Raw genomic sequence first — 20388 nt, forward strand, 5'->3', positions numbered from 1 at the left:
TCAACTAATGATCTTCTATTGTACAAAAAAAAGCAAGAGTTTGCTGATTTATCAATTAGTTATTAAGTGAAAAGTCACCTGAGTCCTGTTGGCGTTTAACTTTACAGAAGGTAATCGTCAGGCGTGCTGATTTCTTTAGGATTGGCGTGCCAATTCATCCATGATTTTCTGAGCATCAGCAGAAAGGCCCTGGACCTGCGCTCCTTCCCCTATGACCCCTGACCCTGCCTTGAGGCCCAACCCCACTTGGACCTGTTTGCCAAACTACCAGGCGATGTGGCTTCCTACTCTTCCTTGGCAGAGGGGCCTACCCTAGGCCTTCTTTGGATGTTTTTACTTTGGTCCTTTGGGTTTTTTTGTTTGTTTGTTTGTTTTTTGGAGATAAGGTCTCACTCTGTTGCCCAGGTTGGAGTGCAGAGGTGTTAGCCTAGCTCTTAGCAACAACAAACTTCTGGGTTTAAGTGATCCTCCTATCTTAGCCTCCTGAGTAGCCAGGACTATGGGTGTGCACCACCACACCAGCTAATTTTTTTTTTATTTTTGAGACAGAGTCTTAAGCTGTTGCCCTGGAGTGCCATGGAGTCATAGCCCAACCTCAATTCTTGGGCTTAAGCGATTCTCTTGACTCAGCCTCCCAAGTGGCTGGGACTACAGGCACCTGCCATACGCCTGGCTATTTTTTCGTTGCAGTTGTTGTTGTTTTAGCTGGCCTGGGCTGGGTTCGAACCTGCCAGAACTTGGTGTATGTGGTCGGCACCCTACCCACTGAGCTATGGGCGCCGCACCACACCAGCTAATTTTTAATTTTTTGTAGATAAGGTCTTGCTATGTTGTTCAGAGTGTTCTTGAACTCCCGGCCTCAAGTAATCCCCCCTCCTTAGCCTCCCAAACTGCTAGGATTACAGGCATGCGTCACTACGCCCTGCCTGAGTTTAGACCTTAATCTAGCATCAGTGCCGAAAACATTCTTGGTTAGGGGTTTTTAAGCAGCAAACTAAGCTCTGAGTAGGAAAATAGAGGAGCGAGTAGGTGGCATGGGTTCCTGGGTCCCAGAGCTGGTCAGGCCTCTGCTCGTTGCAGGGGTGGGGCTGTGCATTGCAGCTGACGAGGGGATTCGGGTCTGACAAGCACACGTGCGAATTGGGTATGGGGTGAGCACTGGCTCAGGATCTTGCAGTCAAAGCCATTGGGGAATCCAGTGCATGGTCACATTTGTGCCCCCCAAAACTCGTGCTCAAACTCTAACTCTGCATGGGGTGGTTTTAGGAGGTCGGGCCTTTGGGAGGTAGTTAGGTTTAGATGAAGTCATAAGGGAGGGCTGAGCCCCTATGGTGGCATAGTGTCCTTATAAAGAGAGGAACTCTTTTTTATTTTATTTTTTGCTCTCTGCCATGCGAGCATTCATTGAGAAATGGATGTCTACAAGCCAAGAATAGAGCCTTCCCAGACGATAGACATCCTGGCCTCTAGGACTGGGAGAAATAAATGTTGTTGTTGGAGCCACCCAGGCCATGGCATATTTGTTAAAGCAGCCTGGGCAGACTGGGACACCGGGCACTGATTGCTCAGAACTCTGTCCTAGAGCCGCAGAGATGAGAAGCAAGCCCAGGACTTGCAGAACTCTCTCGAGTCCTTGACTCCCTGGCCCCTCTTTGCCCTCCCCTGGCTTGTCTAAGTGCTCCCATTGGGTGCTGCCCACTCCTCATCCTCCCCCTCACTCAGTCCCCCCTGACACCTAACTGCCACCTGCATCAGGGATCTGGGTTCAGCTTGAAGACTATAATCATGCCAAGTCCCCTCTTTCTGCTTTTTCCCGTTTGAGAGCCAGGATGCAGTCGAATGAGAGAATAATTACTAGCTATGCTATCGCATCTAACATCTCCCCCCGTGCTGTGCTCTCTGCCTTGAACGGCCACCATGCACAGCCCTCTGGCAGCTGCTGGCCCTTCAGGGTCCACTTTCTCAGGGATCTCCCTCCCCCTGCACTCCAGGCCCGTCTGGGTCCCTTTTCACCTTCCACAGAACCCTGTGCTTCTCCCCTGTCACGTCTACATGTTGCATATCCTTTATCTGAACCGCTTTGGACCAGAAGTGTTTCAGAGTCTGGATGTTTACGGATTTTGGAATATTCACATCATCCTTATCTGTTGAGCATCCCACATGTGAAAATCCGAAATCTGAAATGCTCCAGTGAAATGCTCACTTCCTGTGAGTGTCATGTTAGCGCTCACAATGTTTTGGATTTGGGAGTATTTTGGATTTTCAGATGTACAGGGCTCAGCCTATACTAAATTTGTAAATAATCATCTCATTTATTTTTCAGTTGCATTTTTCTCTCTCCCATTCCCAATTAGACTTTAAGCTCCAAGAGGGTGAGGCTTATCTGTCTATCGCCAGTGCCTGGGGGCCCAGCGAGAGCTTAATAAGTATTTACTGAATGAATGAATACGTGAGTGAGTTGCTTTATCCAGCCCCAGAGATGTGCCCGTGTTGTGCTGGGGACACAGACGTGAATTAGACGTGTCCCTGCCTTTGAATTTTTCCCAGGTTAGTGGAGAAACAGGTATGTGAAAACCTGGCAGGTGGTTTGTGTCTTATCGACACTGTAAGAAAAAAGGGGGAAAGGGCTGTGGCGAGTGTGGGGGCAGAGAAAAGGGAGCCAGCCATGACTCGAGAGCAAAGGTGGAGGAGTGTTGGTGGCTTTTGCATTGAGCCTAAGAATTGGGTGTTTTTAGGCAAGATACCAGGAAGGACGCTGCAGGCCAGGAGCAGGATGGGCAAGGTGTGGGAGGTGGGCGAGGTGGGGGGGGGCTGGCACCTAGGAAGAAGAGCCTTTGGATGAGCAGGATGGGAAGGCTGGAAGGGACCCAGTTGGGGAGGGCCGTGAAGGCTGTGTGGGGAGTTTGGACTGACTGACCCCACAAGGCTGCAGTGAGCCCCAGGAGGTTTCTTTTTTTAATTTTTAAAATTTTGGATTCATATGGGTGAACATACAATTAGGTTGCATAGTTTGCTTTTGCGAGGTTGCAGTCTGGGTGGTGGCTGGCCCCTTCACCCAGGAAGTGTGCGGTATGCCCGTGCCATGTACCCATTGAGTGGGAATTCACCCAACCCCTTCCTCCCTCTCCTTTACTTGAATTTTTCTCTCCCAGGAGCTTGTAGTTGTTAACCTACTGGTTCTAATTAGGTGCTGAGTACTTGTGGTGCTTGTGTTTTCTAAACAGGGAACTGTCAGAGCAAGCGTCCCTTCCAGAAGGGTGTCTGTGGGTCCAAGGGCTTGAGGGAGATGACATAATGTGTGTGGGGGGGGCAAGTGGCTACTGCAGCAGTCCGTTCCAGAGAGACCTCTTGTCTGTCTGTCAGCAGGAGGCCATGACCAGGGACGACAGAGGGCCCAGAGCTGCCTGCTTCTCCTTGCTTGAGGGAAGCCCTGCCTTCACCCCTAGGCCTGCTTCTCTCCGGTTGGCACCACCTGGGGACTCTTCTTGAGAGGCGGACACCCCTCATCTGCCGTTTTCCACGTCAGTCCAGATGATTTCCTCCAGACTTAGCTGTCCCTGAGTCATAATCTCCAGGGCATCTTCTTGCCCTCTCCCATCCTTTCTTTCTCTCTCCTGGAATGTCCCCTCCGGCAGCTTGGTTTTGTTTGTTTTGTTTCCCTCTCTGCTCACTACTCCCCTTATTTCACCATAAAAATAATGTACATTCTTTCTAGAAATCTCTGAAAATAGAGATAAGCAAACAAACAAAAAAAATCACCCTAAAGAGAGAGACCCTTTTCATAGTTCTGAATATGCTCTCTGGCTTCTTCCCTGCTGGTGTGTAAACATCTTTTCCCCCAGTTTTTTAAAGGTGTAATCGAAATTAACATAGTTTAAAAATAAAGGTAGAATCACATTGTCTTATAATCAGCTTCTCCCTCCCGCCGCAAGCGCTGGCTGTCTCTTATCTGCCTTCCACTCACCGCAGGTGCTCATGGATGTAATAAAGAGGTGGTGTGGGACAGATGCCCCCAGGGGACTAGTCTGTGTGGGCTCTACTGATGCCTTCTTTTTTTTTTTTTATTAAATCATAGCTGTGTACATCAATATGATCATGGGGCACCATACACTTGGTTCATAGACCATTTGACACATTTTCATCAGGAGGGCTATACCTGATGCCTTCTTTATGAATTCTAGCCTGGCATCAGGATGCAGGGAAAGGGGTTCATCCTTGGGTACCATTAATGCTCTCTACTGCTGGCATGTATTAGTCAAAATGATTAATAAAAAAGCTGTTAAAATTATTAATAAAATTATTAATAAAAATGCTTACTATAGGCAATTAATAATCACAACAACTTGTTGGGAAGATAGAATTGTCACTATTTTATAGATGATAGTAGTTAATTGCCCGGGGTTGTATAGCCGTGACATGAAAGGTCTTGGGATTTGGATAGAGGTCTTCCGAGCCAGTGTTTCTCATCACTCTGCTTTGCTAGCTCTCATCATCCCATACCTCTTTGAGCTTCTGGCCCAGGATGCTAACATGGCTTTGATGATGGGGTGGAATTTGGAGGATGATGCTGGGATGGTGACAAAGAGTGGGTTATGGGACCCTGTATGTAATAGTGAGCCAGTAAATGATTAAGAACCAGATCTCAGAGAAAACAGCCCCAGTCTGTAGCATTTGCCAATTTCTGTGGTGTAAATACTCTCATCATGGCTGATTTCACACCACCAAAAGGAGATATCACCAAGCATTTGAAATGTGCTAGACATGGAATTTATTCATGTATTTTAGAGATGGGATCTCCCTGTGTTACCCAGACTGGTCTCAAACTTCTGGGCTCAAGTGATCCTTTCACTTCAACCTCCTGAGTAGCTGGGACTACAGATTTATTCTGGAGCTCATCTGAAATACTGAATTTATGAGTATATAAGTTTGTGTATTTTATTATAGGTGTATGTGTGTGCTAATATATATGTGTGTGTGTATAAATTTTACCATCTTAACTATTTTAAATGTACAGTTCCATGGCAAATGAATTTATTCACACACATTGTTTTGTAACAATGCATCTCCAGAACTTTTTCTTCTTCCCTAACTGAAACTCTGTCCTCATTAAACACTAATCTCCCATCTTTGTTCCCTCCCCAACCCTCTAACCCTGTCCCCAGCCACCCACTGTCCCATCTTTGGTGTCTGAACTTGACCACTCTAGGTACCTCCTGCAAGTGGAATCCCACAGTGTTTGTCCTTGGGGGACTGGCTTCTTTCACTTAGCATAATGTGCCAGGGGTTATCCGTGTGGTAGATGTGAGGCATGGAATTTTAAATTTGATTTACACTTAATTAAATCTAAAGAGCCACATGCGACTTGTGGCTGCTGTACTGGAAAACTCAACTCTAAACATGCTGTCAAGAAACTGTTGATTAAAATGGGGAAGGCGGAGGCCCCTGTCTTGGGACTTGTATACTGGATTTCATGCCATCAAAGGGAGCTTCATGCAAGCCCAGGCCCCACCAGGATCCCCTGGAGCCCTGACGTGGGTAGGGGTGGCTGCCAGTGGTGTCACCTAGGCTGAGATAAGAAGAGCACTGCAGCCAATCAGAAAGAAGAAACGAGAAACACTGCGGCCAATCAGAAAGCAGAAATACTGGTGAACCGGTTGAAGCCGCTCTTTCTACACACTTGCCTGAGCTTGCCCACCGCCCTTACCCAGTGTTCTCTGAAAGATGCCCCCGGTAGGTGTGGTCTGGGAAACGGGGCCCTCCATTGAGGTCCCTGCTGGGGCCGCTGTTCTGCAGTTGCCTGGGAATGAGGCTGGGGGACAGACAGGAAGCTTTCTGAGTGGTAACAGAAGCCACCCGGCTCTGTCCAAACCTTTCATTCTGCATTTATCCAGGGAAATCAGGACTAGTAAAGAGGCAGCTGGGCACCTGCTTCCCTGGCAGAGCCGTGGTCTAGGTGTTACCTGGTGGTCATGTGTGCCCTTGGAATTCCCCATGGTCAACTTGAGCCAAACATTCATCTCTTAGAAAGGAATGAGGCTGGCAGTGGACATGATGGTCTAGATGCTACAAAATAGAAGATACAATTTTAAAATGTGTGTGCCTTAGACTCTATAGAGTGCACTGGTTAAGAGCAAGGGCTTTACTTTCATGTCTGAGTTTAAATCCAGAGTCTGACACTAGTTGCATAAAGTGGGGCAAGTCCTTTAATCTCTCTACTTCTGATTCTTCATCTGGAAATGGAAATCCAGGGAGTGCCATGAGGATGAACTTAGACAACGTGAGTCCCATGTGACAAGCCCAGTAAATGGTAAAGGGGACAGTGACTGCATTACAATGGTTCTTTCTTTTAACTGGTTAACCAGATTATTTCCCCATTTCCCTGGAAGGCTGTAGATGAATGTATCTTTCCTGAGCCGGTGGGGCAGAATGGGTAAGGGAGGATCACAGAGGCGCTGTGACAGGCCAGGAGGGCCTTCTGCAGAGTCACCTCTTGGCTTTCCCATTCCAGCACCAGCGGAAGACCCTTCCTGCTCTACGTGGCCCTGGCCCACATGCACGTGCCCTTATCTATGACCCAAAGGCCAGGAGCCCCAAGGGGCCAAAGGCTGTATGATGTGAGTCTTCAGGAGATGGACAGCTTGGTGGGCCAGATCAAGGACAAAGTTGACTGCACAGCCAAAGAAAACACATTCCTGTGGTTTACAGGTAAAGTAGTAAAAGCCAGCCAGCCCAACTATGGTCAAATGGATAACACTGTACTCATGCCCTCTAAAGAACATAGTCTGGCTAAATAATCCTCTTTGTTGAGCTTGGGGCCCTGATAATTGGCTTGAATGCCGAGCATATGTCCATTGGAGCCTCCAAGACTGAGTTCCTGGAAAGGTTTGCACAGCCAGATCAGGCACCTTGCTGGCCTCTTATGTATTGATTGGGGCTCTCTGGGTATTGCTACTCATTGCTAATGAATGACTTTGACATTGTGAACCTGTGCAGTCCTCGGGCAGGTCTAAAATTTTCCTCTTCATCCTCATCCCTGATCCCAAAGACTTTGGTTGTCACCAGTCACAGGTCACTTCTTTTGACTGAATGGCCATAGTGAGCTGAAATGGTGACCCCTTTAAAGGGCCCAACATGCATTGCATATCTGGAGTTCCTGTCTGGAGCCAGGGTGGTGGTTAACAGTGCCGCTTTCCAGTTAATTGGAGACCTGGGTTTGAATCTATACTACTGGGAGAGCTACCTTTATCTCTCCAAGCTTTCGTTGCCTTGTCTGCAATTTTGAGCTAATAATGGAATCTATTCCATAGTATGTCACAGGATTATGAGATGGCATATGTGAAGCGCTGGGTATGTAACAGGTGCTCAATATATAGTTGCTGGGCTGATGCCCATGACAGTGGTAATAGGGTTGCTAATTCTATGTAAAAAGCAAAGGTATAGAGGGCGAGAGGTTCATGAGGGTAGATTGGAGCAGAAAGAGCCTACCCCTCTCTGAAGCCTAGGCAGAGACAGGACTCCTATCAAGGGTAGTCCTCCAAGGGTAGGAATCATGTTTGTTGGTACAGGCCCTTTTTCTGTCTAGAGTTGACCTATATGCTGTTTTTGGTTTCTAGGAGACAACGGTCCTTGGGCTCAGAAGTGTGAGCTGGCGGGCAACGTTGGTCCCTTCCTTGGGTCCTGGCAAACTCGTCAAGGTAGGGGACTCAGCTGGGGTTGGAGCATCTGCCCCTGGGAGGGCCACCTTATATCTGGGCCTTACGGGCACAGTTGCCCAGCAGCCGCCAGCATCCAGAGATGAAGAAACAAGCTGTGATGGAGAGAAGGTGTCTGCCTGATCTCGACCACGCTTCTGTCCTAGGACTCTCCTAAGGCAGCCAGCCCTCTCCCCAACAAGCCAGTCCTTTCAGCAAATAACCTGCTCCCTTGCTCTCCAGCCTTTCTTTCTTTTCTTGTTTTTCTTTTTAAAGATTCCTCTATCCATCCATCCATTAAATCATTTCATCCATCCAAGAAATAGTAGCGTACAACTAGGCAAGGTTTTTATGTACATTAACTCTAAATCTTACAATAGTGACAGCTTGGTAGTATTAGCTAACACTTACACATGAAGAGAGAACGCAGCTCGAGTGTGGCTCAGAGAGGTTAAGGAGCTTGCTGCAGGTCACACGGCCTGTGAGGATGGAGCCAGGCTTGCCACTGAAGCTTTTCCGATGGCACCATACCGCCTTTCACAGCTGCCTCTGTCCCTATTAAAACATCCTTCAGCTTCCAGCTGAGCTCTCATCTGCTCTGGGTGAGCTTCCCCATAAGGACCCACTTTCTGACAGAATAGCCATGCTAGTTGGGCACATGGAACAAAGGTTTGAAAAATACGTGTGCCCTTTGATGCATGCCTTCCTCCTGGAAGAATCTGTCGATTAGCTAAGTGCACCATGATGTATATAAACAATGATGCTCATTGTGGTAGTTTTTTTTTTTTTAATAGTTGGATATAACCTAAGTGTCCAGCAAGAGAGGAATGCTTGAAGAAATTTGACACATTCATTTAAAGGAATACCAAAGAATCACTAAAATGATGCGTATATATTGACTTGGAAACATTTATATGAGATATTTTTTGGTGTATAGAGTAGATTGCAAAACAGTATGTAAAATATGATTTTATTATATAAAAATAAGTATATATAGTCTCAGAAAAATCTCGAGAGACTATACAAAAGGTAACAAAAGTTTATCAGTAATTATCTCTGGACAGATGAAGGGGGAGGGTTTAAATGTGATGTTTCCCCCCCATAATAAACTTGTATTATTTGTTTTTGTTTTGCGGGGGGAGGGGGAGACATGGTTTCACTCTGTCTCCTGGGCTAGAGAGCTGCAGCGTCATCATAGCTCACAGCGACCTCAAACTCTTGGGCTCGAACGATCCTTCTGCCTCAGCCTCCAGAGTAGCTGAGACCACCATGCCTGATTAGTTTTTAATTTTTATTAGAGATGGGGCTCTCACTCTTGCTCACGCTGGTCTCAAACTCATGAGCAAAAAGGATCCTCCCACTTGGGTCTCCCAGAGTGTAGGATTACAGGTGTAAGCCATGTGCCTGTCCAAACCAGCCACATGCACCGAGGCTGGTGGGTTTGAACCTGGCCCAGGCCAGCTAAACAATAACGACAACTGCAACAAAAAAATAGCTAGGCATTGTGGCAGGTGCGTAGTCCTAACTACTTGGGAGGCTGAGGCAAGAGAATTGCTTAAGCCCAAGAGTTTGAGGTTGCTGTGAGCTGTGATGCCATAGCACTCTACCCAGGGTGACAGCTTGAGACTCTATTAAAAAAAAGAACAAAAACGAAAACAAAAAAACAAACTTGTATTATCTGTATCATAAAAAATAAAAATAAAAATTTTAGAAGGTGCTTGTATCCAAAGGGTTGAGATATGGACATGGCAAGATCACCCCCACTGAAGAATGTGTGTGACAGAACTTTATTTTATTTTATTTTATTTTGGTCTGCTCTGCTTCTATTCTATTCTATTTTTTTTTTTTTTTTGCAGTTTTTGGCTGGGGCCGGTTTGAACCTGCCACCTCTGGTATATGGGGCCTGCGCCCTACTCCTTGAGCCACAGGTGCCTCAATTGTATTCTTTTCTATTTGAATAATTTTTGGTTTTGGTTGCAGAATTTTAAATTGGGGGCTGGGTTTTCCCTGTTGTCCAGCTCACTCCAGGGACCACCAATCTAGAATATCCTCCTCTAGACCATGAGTCCAGAATCACCTGAGTCAAGAACTTTCAACTGGAGACAAGTGGTTATCAAAATGTGGTCCCTGGACCAGCACCACTTGAGAACTTGTTGGGAATGCAGATTCTAGGACCTTTCCCCAGACCTAGTGAATCAGAATTCTGGGGATGGAGTCCAGCTATCTGTGTGCATGTGTTTTTTTTTTTTCTCCACAACACAGGGTCTTGCTCTGTTGCCCAGACTAGAGTCCAGTGGTGAGATCAGAACTCACTGTTGCCTAAAACTCCTGGGTTCTAGTGATTCTCATGCCTCAGCCTCTTAAGTAGCTGGACTTACAGGCATGTGCCACCAAACTTGGGTAATTTTTCTTAATTTTTGTAAATATAAATCTTGCAGTGTTACCTAGGCTATTCTTGAATTTCTTGCCTCAAATGATTCTGTCACTTCGGCCTCTCAAACTGCCGAGATTACAGATGTGAGCCACTGCGCTCGGCCTAATTTCTGTTTTAACCAGTTGTTCAGGTCATGTTGATGCAGGTTTAAAATCTGAGAACCACCTGTTTAGAGTTACGCTGTCTGATATGCCTGGCACTAGCCACACATGGCCAGTCAAAATTAAAATTCAATTAAAGTTCAATGCCTTGGTTATACCAGCCATGTTTCAAGGGCTCAGTAGCTACACACTGCTAGTGGCTACTGAACTGGATGGTGCAAACAGGCTTCCCAGAGGTGGTTTGGGTTTTGAAGAAAGAGGAGACAGCCAGGGATTTGCAAGGAAGAGGTTCTCAGCCAGGGTGGCAGTCTGGCAGGGGTGGGTACTGCCCCCTGGAGCTGCCCTGGTGTCTGTGTGTCCAGACTTAGGGCAACCAAGAAGAATAGAGGGAGATGGGGTCAGCGCTCCAAGGTCTTTTTTTCTAGATGATTGCTTTTGGCCTTAATTCTAAAGAAATATGGAATCATGAAAGGATTTTAAGAGTGAGAATAACATTATTCGCTTTTTTTTTTTTTGGCCAGGGCTGGGTTTGAACCCGCCACCTCCGGTATATGGGGTATACCCTGCTCCTTGAGCCATAGGCACTGCCCCCATTATTCACTTTTTTTGAAGAGAGAGTCTCACTTTGCTGTCTTGGGTAGAGTGCCGTGGCAATATAGCTCACAGCAACTTCAAACTCCTGGGTTCAAGCAATCCTCTTGCCTCAGCCTCAAATTTCAAATGAGAAAACCTGAGTAGCTGGGACTGCAGGTGCCTGCCATGATGCCTGGCTACTCTTTCTAATTTTAGTAAAGACGGGGGTCTCACTCTTGCTCAGGGTGGTCTCGAACTCTTGAATTCTAGCCATCCACCTGCCTCAGCCTGGGATCTCAGAGCTGGGATTACAGGTGTGAGCTACCGTGCCCAGCAATATTACTCAATTTTAAAAATTGAAGTGAAATTTATATCCTAGAAAGTTAACCATTTTAAATTATACAGTTCAATAGCATTTAGCACATTCCCAATGTAGTGGGACACGCCCCCCCCCAAAAAAACCCCATGCCCTTTAATTAATTAATTAATTAGTTAGTTAGTCAGAAACAGAGATTTCATTGTGTTGTCCAGGCTGGTTTTGAATACTTGGCCTTGAGTGATCCTCCTGCCTCAGCCTCCCAAAGTGCTAGGTTTGCAGTTGTGAGACCCCATGCTTAGTCTGCACCCAGCTTTTTAAAAAACGTATTTTATTTTGTTTTATTTAAACCCATACTCTTTAAACAATTACTCTCCGTTTCCCACCACCCCAGCCCTCCACACCCAGCACCTTCATCAATTTTAAAAGATGCTTCTAACATCAGTGGGGCTGCAAATAGGGAGAGGAGTGAGTACTCATTTCCTCTAAGCCAAAAATGACAAATGAGAAAAGCCAGTGACAAAATTTCCAGGAATATCCTCACATTCATAGAATGCCAGAGTTGGAAGAGACCTCAGCAGTCTTTCTTCCAACCACCTTGTTGGCTAAATAAGGAGACTGAGGAGAGGAGGGTGGGGGGCCCAGCCAGGGCCAGCCAGTGGCCGAGGGGGCAGTATGCACTGCCTACCGCTGGCTCATTCCTCAACCCACGTGAATGTGGTTACTCACACCTTGTTATACCCGACTGACTGCTCAGCCGTCTGGAAAATCCTGTCTTGCTTCTTTGAACCTCATAATTGTCAAAGAAAATGTCTTCAGCTCTGGTGCGGGTGACAATCTAAATCTGTCTAAATCGGTGGGAGGCAGAGTGGAGGGATGGAAAGAGTTCGTGGCTTTGGAGGCCCAGCTGGGCTTGCATTTTTACTCAGGCATATAATCAGCTCTGGGACTCAGCTTCCCCTTCTGTCCTGTGGGGTTGTGGACCCATCTCCTTGGGCTGTTGGGAATAGCAGCTGGGAAATTGCCCAGGAGTCACTAGGAATGAAGAAAATGAGACTTCTGGGGGTTATTAACAGAAGCCAAGACTCTTTTGCCCCAGCTGGTCTCAAACTCCTAGCCTTAAGCTTGTGCTTAGCTTCTACTGATAACTCCCAAAAGACTCAGTTTCTTCATTTCTCGCCAAAACAACCTGGAGAAGAATGGGAAGGGGATCAGAGAATCTCCTGAAGAAGATTCTCCTACAAAAGCCCTGGGCAACTTAAATAACATGTGCAGGGTGGGTGTGGTGGCTCATGTGTGTGGGAGGCTGAGGCAGGAGGATCCCTTGAATTCAGGAGTTCGAGACCAGCCTGAGCAAGAGTGAGATCCCTTATCTACTAAAAATAGGAAAATTAGCTGGGTATTGTGTCAGGGGGCCTATAGTCTCAGCTACTCAGGAGATTGAGGCAGGAGGATCACTTGATTCCAAGAGTTTGAGGTTGCTGTGAGCTAGGTTGATACCAGGGCACTCTAGCCTGGGTTATGGAGTGAGATTGTTAAAAAAAAAAAAAAAAATATATATATATATATATATGTATATACATAGGCATATGTATACACACACACACACACACACACATATAGGTAACTTTGAAAATGTTCTGGGCCTTTGCCTTGGGAAACTTTTCTGTTTAGCTGGATTTCAGCCACCTGAAGATAACCCTCTTTTTGTGCAAGGCCTCCCACGAAGGTGGTGGCTTGATATGGTATCTGGGGGGCACAGCACTTTATGGGTGGGGGCCAGGGATGATGCCAGTCTCTTCTTTCTCAGGAGTCTGAAAGTGAACTTCTGTGAAGGCCATTCCCTGGGGAGTAAACACTACCACTTCCTCATTCTCTAAACCAGCTTCCTGTCAACTGTTCCACGGCCGCCTTCTTCCCCCTGCCTGGAATGCAGCGGGGCTCTCTGGGAAGCCAGGCAGAGCCCTGCGTGTAGCTGGGCAGAGGCCAGGCCCTGTGAGTCAAAGGGGCTGAGGTCACCCAGTTCCTTGTCAGTGGGATGCCCGCACATCTCCCTGCAAGGGGGCCAGTCTGGAGAGCAGATGAAAGAGAGAAGACAGGCGATGTTTTCGCAACGGAGTAGGACAAACAGTACCGGAGCCCTGCAACTTTCTCCCCGAAGCCAGCAGGCTGCGTCAAGCTGCACTGTCTCCCCCTGTTCTCAGGGCCTCTAGGCCCCCCTCCTTGTCTTCCCTTTCCTTTCCTGGCTGAGCTGCCCAGCTCAGCTGATGGGATGAGGCAGCGTCTCCTGGAGTCATCTTTTCACCCTGTGCGTGCAGAGTGAGGATGCTGCACTTGACTTGGCTTGTACTCTGCAGGGATGAGGAGAGACGGAACTGGAATTGGGGAGGGTGGGAAGGAGGGGACGGCAGAGCCTAGGAACAGGGCACGAGCTGCACACCCTGGGACTGGCTCCCAGCTGCCCCTCCCCTCTCCACTTCTGACCCACTTCCTCCCCAGGACAGCCCGACACCTTGTTTTTCCTCTAACTGACGGCTCCTCTGTCTGGAAAATCTTTTCTTGTTTTATTTGAAGAGCAGAACTGTTCCTTCCTCCCCCTTGGTGATGAGGAAACATTCTGTTGGATTTGGCATCCGAGGCTTCTAGGAGACCTTGGTTGTTTGTAATTTGATGCTATCAGGTTGTTGCAAAACTTTTCCCACTGGGAAGCAGCCTCTGCATCTGGGGCCTTCTGTCCAGGTTGGGGTAGGGGGTGGGGCCGGGAAAGGTCAGAGGTGCCGTGGGGTGACAAAGGATGAGGGACATTGGCTGTTGGCCATGGCTGGGAGCAGCGCCTGCTGATGGGGACCCAGCGGAAGTCGGATCGTCTCCTTCTGGGCCTTTGGCCACCAGGCTTGGTGGAATGACCCCATGCCCACACTCAAGGCCACCCCACCAGCCAGTGTCCTGGGTCCTAACAGAGGCTGGTTGCCATGTGTTTCTAGAAAATCGGTGCACTACAGGCATCTTTGGCAAGGACACACTTCTTATATTTAGAAGAATTTGCTTCTTTAGAAAGGTCATAGAATGGAGCGGGCATCCTACCCAGTCACAAATGCTAACGCTTTATGGGCCGGGCAGGTAATGGAAAAGAACAAATGATCCTTTGTAACTGTTGTGGGTGGTGTTAGGGCTTCAGTAAATTGGAGAGAGGGTCCTGTCTAATGACATTCAAAATCAGTTAAAAGAAAAATACTATACAGACTAAAGCAGTGAGCAGGTTGTAACCTCTGCTATTTTCCACCTATAGGTAAGTTGGCAGACACTTTCTTGCAAAAGTGCCTGGCTTAGAACTTTACTTATATTGTCTTACGTAACTGTTCCCGCAACTCTGTAAGTACAGTTGACCCTTGGACAACACAGGTTTGAAGTGCAATGCCCACTTCTAGGAGGATTTTTTTCTGCCTCTCCCACCCCTGAGATGATCCGCTTCCACTTAATGAATAGCAAATATATTTTCTCTTCCTTAGGAGTTTCTTAATAACATTTTCTTTTCTCTAGCTTACGTTTTATTGTAAGAATACAGTATCTGTATACTATACAATATGTGTTAATAAACTGTGTTATTGTTAAGGCTTCCAGTCAACATTAGGCTATTGGTAGTTAAATTTGGGGGCCATCAAAAGTTATACTTGAATTTTTTTAAAAGAGATGAGATCTTGCTCTGTTGCCCAGGCTAGAGTGGTGTGATGATAGCTCACTGCCTCCTTGAATTCCTGGGCTCAGGTAATTCTTCCACCTCAGCCTCCCAGTAGCTGGTTTAAGCCATTATGCCAAGCTAACTTTTATAAAATTTTTTTAGTCACTGTCTCACTATGTCGCCCAGGCTGGTCTTGAACTCCTGGTTGTCCTCCTACCTCAGCCTCTCGAGTAGCTGGGATTATAGGTGTGAACCACTGTGTCCAGCTATATTAAAATTTTTTTCGTAAAGATGAGGTCTCACTGTTGTTACCCAGGCTGATCTTAAACTTCTGGGCTCAAGTGACCCTCCTATCTCAGACTCCCAGAGTGTTGTGATTACAGGCACAAACCACCATACCTGGCTATACGCAGGTATGAGGGGGGAGTGCTGTCAATGCCTCTCACTCCTGCATTGTTCAAGGGTCAACTATACAGTCATTTTGCCCTTTCTTGGCTGAGATGACTGAGGCCTAGGGAGGTTAAGAATTCTGCCCAGGGCCGGAAGGTGGGGTGCTGGAGTTAGATCTCAGATCTGGCTCCCTCAAAGGCGTCCTTTTGATTACCCCAGTACTCCTCAAACTGCTTCTCAGACTGCTGGCATCAGACAGAATCATAGTCCTACCCCAGACTTATTTAATTAGAATTTCTGGGGACAGACCCAGGAATCCAAATTTTAAGTAAGTTTTTTCCTGGTGGTCCTACTGTAGGGAGAATTTGTGAACCTTTTTATTTGCTCCCCTGCCATTCTGACTCGGTGAAACATAGCAGTTGGGTCCTTTCCAGGAGAGACCACTATTCCTAAGCGTAGGCAGTGGTGACATGTCCCGGGTCTGCCCTGTCTCCATGCATCACTGATTGCCACTTCACTTCCGTAGCCAGGCAAGAACAAATAAGCAAATTTATGAATCATGGTTCTGTTTATATTTTGGTCGCTGAGGCTAAATATTTATTGCTTTAAGTAAGAGGCTCTGCTTTAATTAGAGTCATAACTAACCACAAGTGCACTGAAATGCATTCTCATGGCTGTAAGACGTGCACTTCCCAACAGAAAGCTGGAGGCAAGAAACACTTTCAAAGTGCCAGCGGCGGATCAAAGCATTAAGGCTTATTTAAACTAACAAATAGCTTCTGCAATTGACTTCTTGTCACCTACTAGAAGTTTAATGCATGCATTTACCTATTGTTTTTACTGTTATAATGTCACATTTGTGGTACTATGGCTTAATGATGTAAAGGTGTGGGCAGTATAAAGACTGTAACTATAAAGAGCATGAGCTACATTTAGTTTTGAAATGCCTTCTGTCCTCTTTCCGATCCTGGTCCTCCCACTCCTTCCCCAGAATGGGCAGAGCTCTTCGCATTAAATCACCAGGAGAGCTTTAGAGGATATTGATATGAAAGCCCCACCCCACACTAATTAAATCATAATCTGTCAGAGAGAGGCCTTGGCAAGTGGGCGGTTAAAAAAAGCTCCCCCAGTGATTCTAATATGCATTCAGGGATGGAAAGCACTGCCCTAGGAGGTTTAGTGGGTGAGGATGCTGGGCTGTGTAGTTAAAAGATTCAAATCCTGGCTCTGTGAGCAAATCCTTGTATAACCTCTGAGCTGTGGTCTCCTCATCTAAAAAACAGGGATGATAAACTGGCTCACTCCTGTAACCTAGCACTCCAGGAGACTGAAGGCAGGAGGATTCCATGAGCTCAGGAGTTCAAGACCAGCCTGAGCAAGAACAAGACCCTATCTCTACCAAAAATAGAAAAATTAGCTGGGCATTGTGGTAGGGACCTGTACTCCCAGCTACTTAGGAGGCTGAGGCAGGAGGATCACTTGAACCCAGGAATTTGAGGTTGCCATGAGCGAGGCTGACACCATGACACTCTACCCAGAGTGACAGAGTGAGACTCTGTCTCAAAAAAAATCGAAAAAAAATAAAAGGGATGGTCATGCCTTGCTTGAAAGGTTGTCATACGGATTCAGTGAGATTATGTAGGGAAACACTTAGTATTATACTTCAGAGCACTTAACTTAGGAAGGGGCCAACAAGTAGAAGATATTATTGTTACAGAGAATGCTAGTTGGATCTTTTAATGTTTTATCTTTTAGCAATGCCAGCGAGAGATTGGGATTTGTATGTTATTTTTATTTATTTGATGAATGTACTAGGGAGAGAAATTGGGATTCGGAGCAAGATAGTATCTGTGATACAGTTTAGATATACTTTTTATAATTGCTTGGCCATATTTTAGATTCTTTTAAGATAAATTCCCTTGCCGTATGAAGCCTATAGGCCTGTGATCATTTGCATGCCTAGAATACATACTGTATCTTTCTGTTGTGTCTAAAGACACCTACAAGGCCAGTACTTGTGCAGTGAGCACTGGCTGACCAGTCTCGACATAGAGATTGCCCCCTAACAGGCCACTCAGAGGGGCTTCTCTCAGCCCATTTTTTTTCTCTCTCTCAATTCCTGAAACTTTGCAAGTGGATTGCCCACTTTCTTGACCATGTGTGTTTTATAAGTGGCTGAATTCCTCCTAACCCTTCTAGCTTTTAACCCTTTCCTGAAATAAAACAAATGCATCAACATACTATTTATCTCTGAAAAATATAATAGGAAAGTCAGTCACTTGCAAAAGAGCAAAACAAAAGGTTGTTGCAAACAAGCAGAATCCCTAGTGGTGAAGACCAATTATCAATTTATTAATTAGGGGCCAGTTTGCCATTCTGGAAAACATCCTGGAGGCAGAGACCACCCTACACACCAGCCCTGGTACCCACTGCCCATGCCAGTGCTGACACACGGCCCTGGCCTTCTGGTTGACCGGCAGAGCTAATGGCTTGTTTCTTAGAATGAAAGCTTTGACCTTTCCTTAGCATCTGGGCTCAAAGGTTAAGCAAGTCCGTTTGCATGTTGTACAGATGAACAGATCCCATATTTTCACCCACCTACACCCCAGGCTTTCACGCACAAGCCCATTGTGGGGGTGGAAGTATCCACAAAGCCCCAGCACATGAGATCGTGGCTGTGTCCTCCCTGCCCTTTGTCCTTAAACTGACGCATCATAAGTCATGCATCCCAAAGCCACGTGGAAGTGCGTTTATGCTTTTTCTGTTCCACGTGCATGAATAATTGGAGCGGACACTCTATGTATTTATGGGAAGCATGTATTTCAGAAATTCTGGGCTAGATTAAAGAGCTTGTTCACAGCCCGCAGAGACTCCAATTGGTTTTTCCAGCCCCACGCCCTGAAACATAAACAGTCCATAGGATGTGAGTTGTTTTGTGTTTTGTCTTCTGCTTCCACGCTTAGGGGACTCCAAAGCTGGTTCTGAGAAAGTCCCAAGAATGCTGAGTATTTCCGGTGTGGCGTGCTGGGCCAGGGACATCAAAGGTTCCGTTTGCTGCGATCTGAGTACAGAGTGACAGAAGCCTTCGTCTTATCCCCTGCGCCTCTCCCCACACACGCCATTGTTGCTTTTATTGTTCGCAACAGCCAAACACAGGGAGGTTGCATGACCAGAGTGTGTGTGATTACATACAGCGTTTGCCTCAGGAAGGCTTTTTACACGCTAACTTTGTGGAATCCTTGGCCTCTGGCTCAACCAAGATGAGGGTGGGGCGTGCGTGGGAGTGGTGGGGATGGTCATGGTTAATTCAACGCAACGTGTATTCAGGATATTTCCATAAAACATGATCTCATCTCTTCCAGCCGGCTGGCCATCATTACGCTGGTGGTCACTTCTGACTTCGTGGTTACACAAATAATTCCTTTAATTACCAAAGTGGAAATTCATAGATTGTACGTAGACAGTTCTTACCTCCCTGTCCCCCCAAAAGGCAGGAGGTTGGAGCTGTTTCTGCCACTGTCTCCACAACATCAAAGCAACTCAATAATTCAAAGAAAAACAAAGCAAAGCAAAGCAATGCAAAATAAAACAATAAAATCCATGTCACATTGGGCAGATCAAATAGCTGGGAAAGTTTCCTCATTTCTCTCTTTTCAAGTAATTGTTTTTTTTTTTAAATCCTGAACATGGACAGTCACATTATGATCAGGAGGAAGACTAATTCATTTATTCAGCAAAGACTGGCTAAGCACTGCTTAAGAGTGTCTTAGGTGCACAAGACTGATCAAGTTTCATGGGGTGAAAATACATGATGAGCAGTTGATAAACCAGATCACTTACAGCGAAGCGCCCTTACAGTGAAGGTCTCATGAAAGAAATAAAACCGCGTGATTCAATAGCGATGAGGCAATTGTTGACACCTGAAGTCCAGGAAAATGAAAGCATGTATCGAAAGATATAAACTGGTGAGGGAAATAGCTGGCTATTTTTAAAAAGTCATTCTTTTGTTGGGATTTTTGGAAACTCTCAAAGAGGGACCGTTCTCCCAGAGACTAGTGCTTAGCTGAACAAGCATCTGGAACTTAATCACTGTGGATGAACCCACTGCCTCCCTTCCTCCCACAGGGGGAAGCCCAGCCAAGCAGACTACTTGGGAAGGCGGGCACCGGGTCCCGGCACTGGCTTACTGGCCCGGCAGAGTCCCAGTCAATGTCACCAGCACTGCCTTGTTGAGGTACGAGACCTGTAGTACCCTGAGATGTTGGGGTCTGGAGCGAGTGGTGGTGGAAGCCAGGTGTTTCCTGAGGCTCTCGACCTCTGATTGTAGCGGTGCGGATTTGCCTAAAGGCAATTTCATGTACTAGTTAAAGTAATAGTGACGGGGACTTAAAACATCCTCTGGGGGAAGTGGCTAGAGGGGTTGGAGGTGGTTTCACATCCATCAGCTTGAGTCCTGGATCTATCTGCTGGAGAGAAATTAGAGGCAAAAGGAGGACAGTGGGCGTGAGGGCATCAACCTCCTCAGCCTGGGCCAAGCTGACAAGGAGGAATAGACCATTTAAGCCTTAATTATGCCATCCCTGGGGTTAAGGCAGGTGTCCCGGGGTGGCTGTGGGAAGCCAGCATGTCTCTGGCAACCAAAGGAAAGCGTCTGGATGTCCACTTGCCCTGGGGAAGAGGGACAAGCGAGGTAATCTTACCAGGCCCCAGGGAAGGAATGACTCCTTTGGGAAGGACATTTTTGCTACCCCTGGCAAAGAAGCTTCCACAAAAAGGCGAGTCTCTGCATTCTTCCTTTCTTGGAGGGACCCCTGTAAATGTGCCATCTCATCTTTACTCTTAACCTCCATATTGAGGCAGCTCGAGGAGGCTGTCTCCTTGACAAAAACTTTGGCTGTGGTGTGTCAGTTTGAAAGCAATGCCTTTGCAGTTATGGAAAACCATGCCTTATAAAGGGGACTTTTTTTTTTTTTTAGGAGAAATGGCATCTCACTATGTTTCCCAGGTTGGTCTGGAACTCTTAGCCCCAGCGATGCTCCTGCATCAGCCTCCTGAGCGCCCAGCCTATAATGGGCATGTCCTGTGAATTCAGACAGAGATTTCCTCTCTGGAGTCCTGCCTTGTATTCACTAACAAGGGCAACCTCCATAGAAGCCACACTTGTTCATGTGCTCAGAGGTCTGGTCTGGTTAAAGATCAGTTCT

The 20388-nt window shown here is 46.6% G+C and overlaps 1 protein-coding gene across 7 annotated transcripts in view; it reads left to right on the forward strand.

Annotated features, from left to right (window-relative positions):
• Positions 1–20388, forward strand: part of ARSG (arylsulfatase G) — a 126062-nt gene that overhangs the window by 83281 nt on the left and 22393 nt on the right. For all 7 annotated transcript variants that reach the window (XM_053568045.1, XM_053568046.1, XM_053568047.1 and 4 more), the window contains exons 7-9: positions 6509–6705; positions 7614–7694; positions 19310–19418. In XM_053568045.1, coding sequence (XP_053424020.1) covers positions 6509–6705; positions 7614–7694; positions 19310–19418 — 387 coding nt within the window. The remainder of the gene's footprint in view (positions 1–6508; positions 6706–7613; positions 7695–19309; positions 19419–20388) is intronic.

This window comes from Nycticebus coucang, chromosome 18 (assembly GCF_027406575.1).
Source record: "Nycticebus coucang isolate mNycCou1 chromosome 18, mNycCou1.pri, whole genome shotgun sequence".
In the NCBI taxonomy this organism is placed as follows: Eukaryota; Metazoa; Chordata; class Mammalia; order Primates; family Lorisidae; genus Nycticebus; species Nycticebus coucang.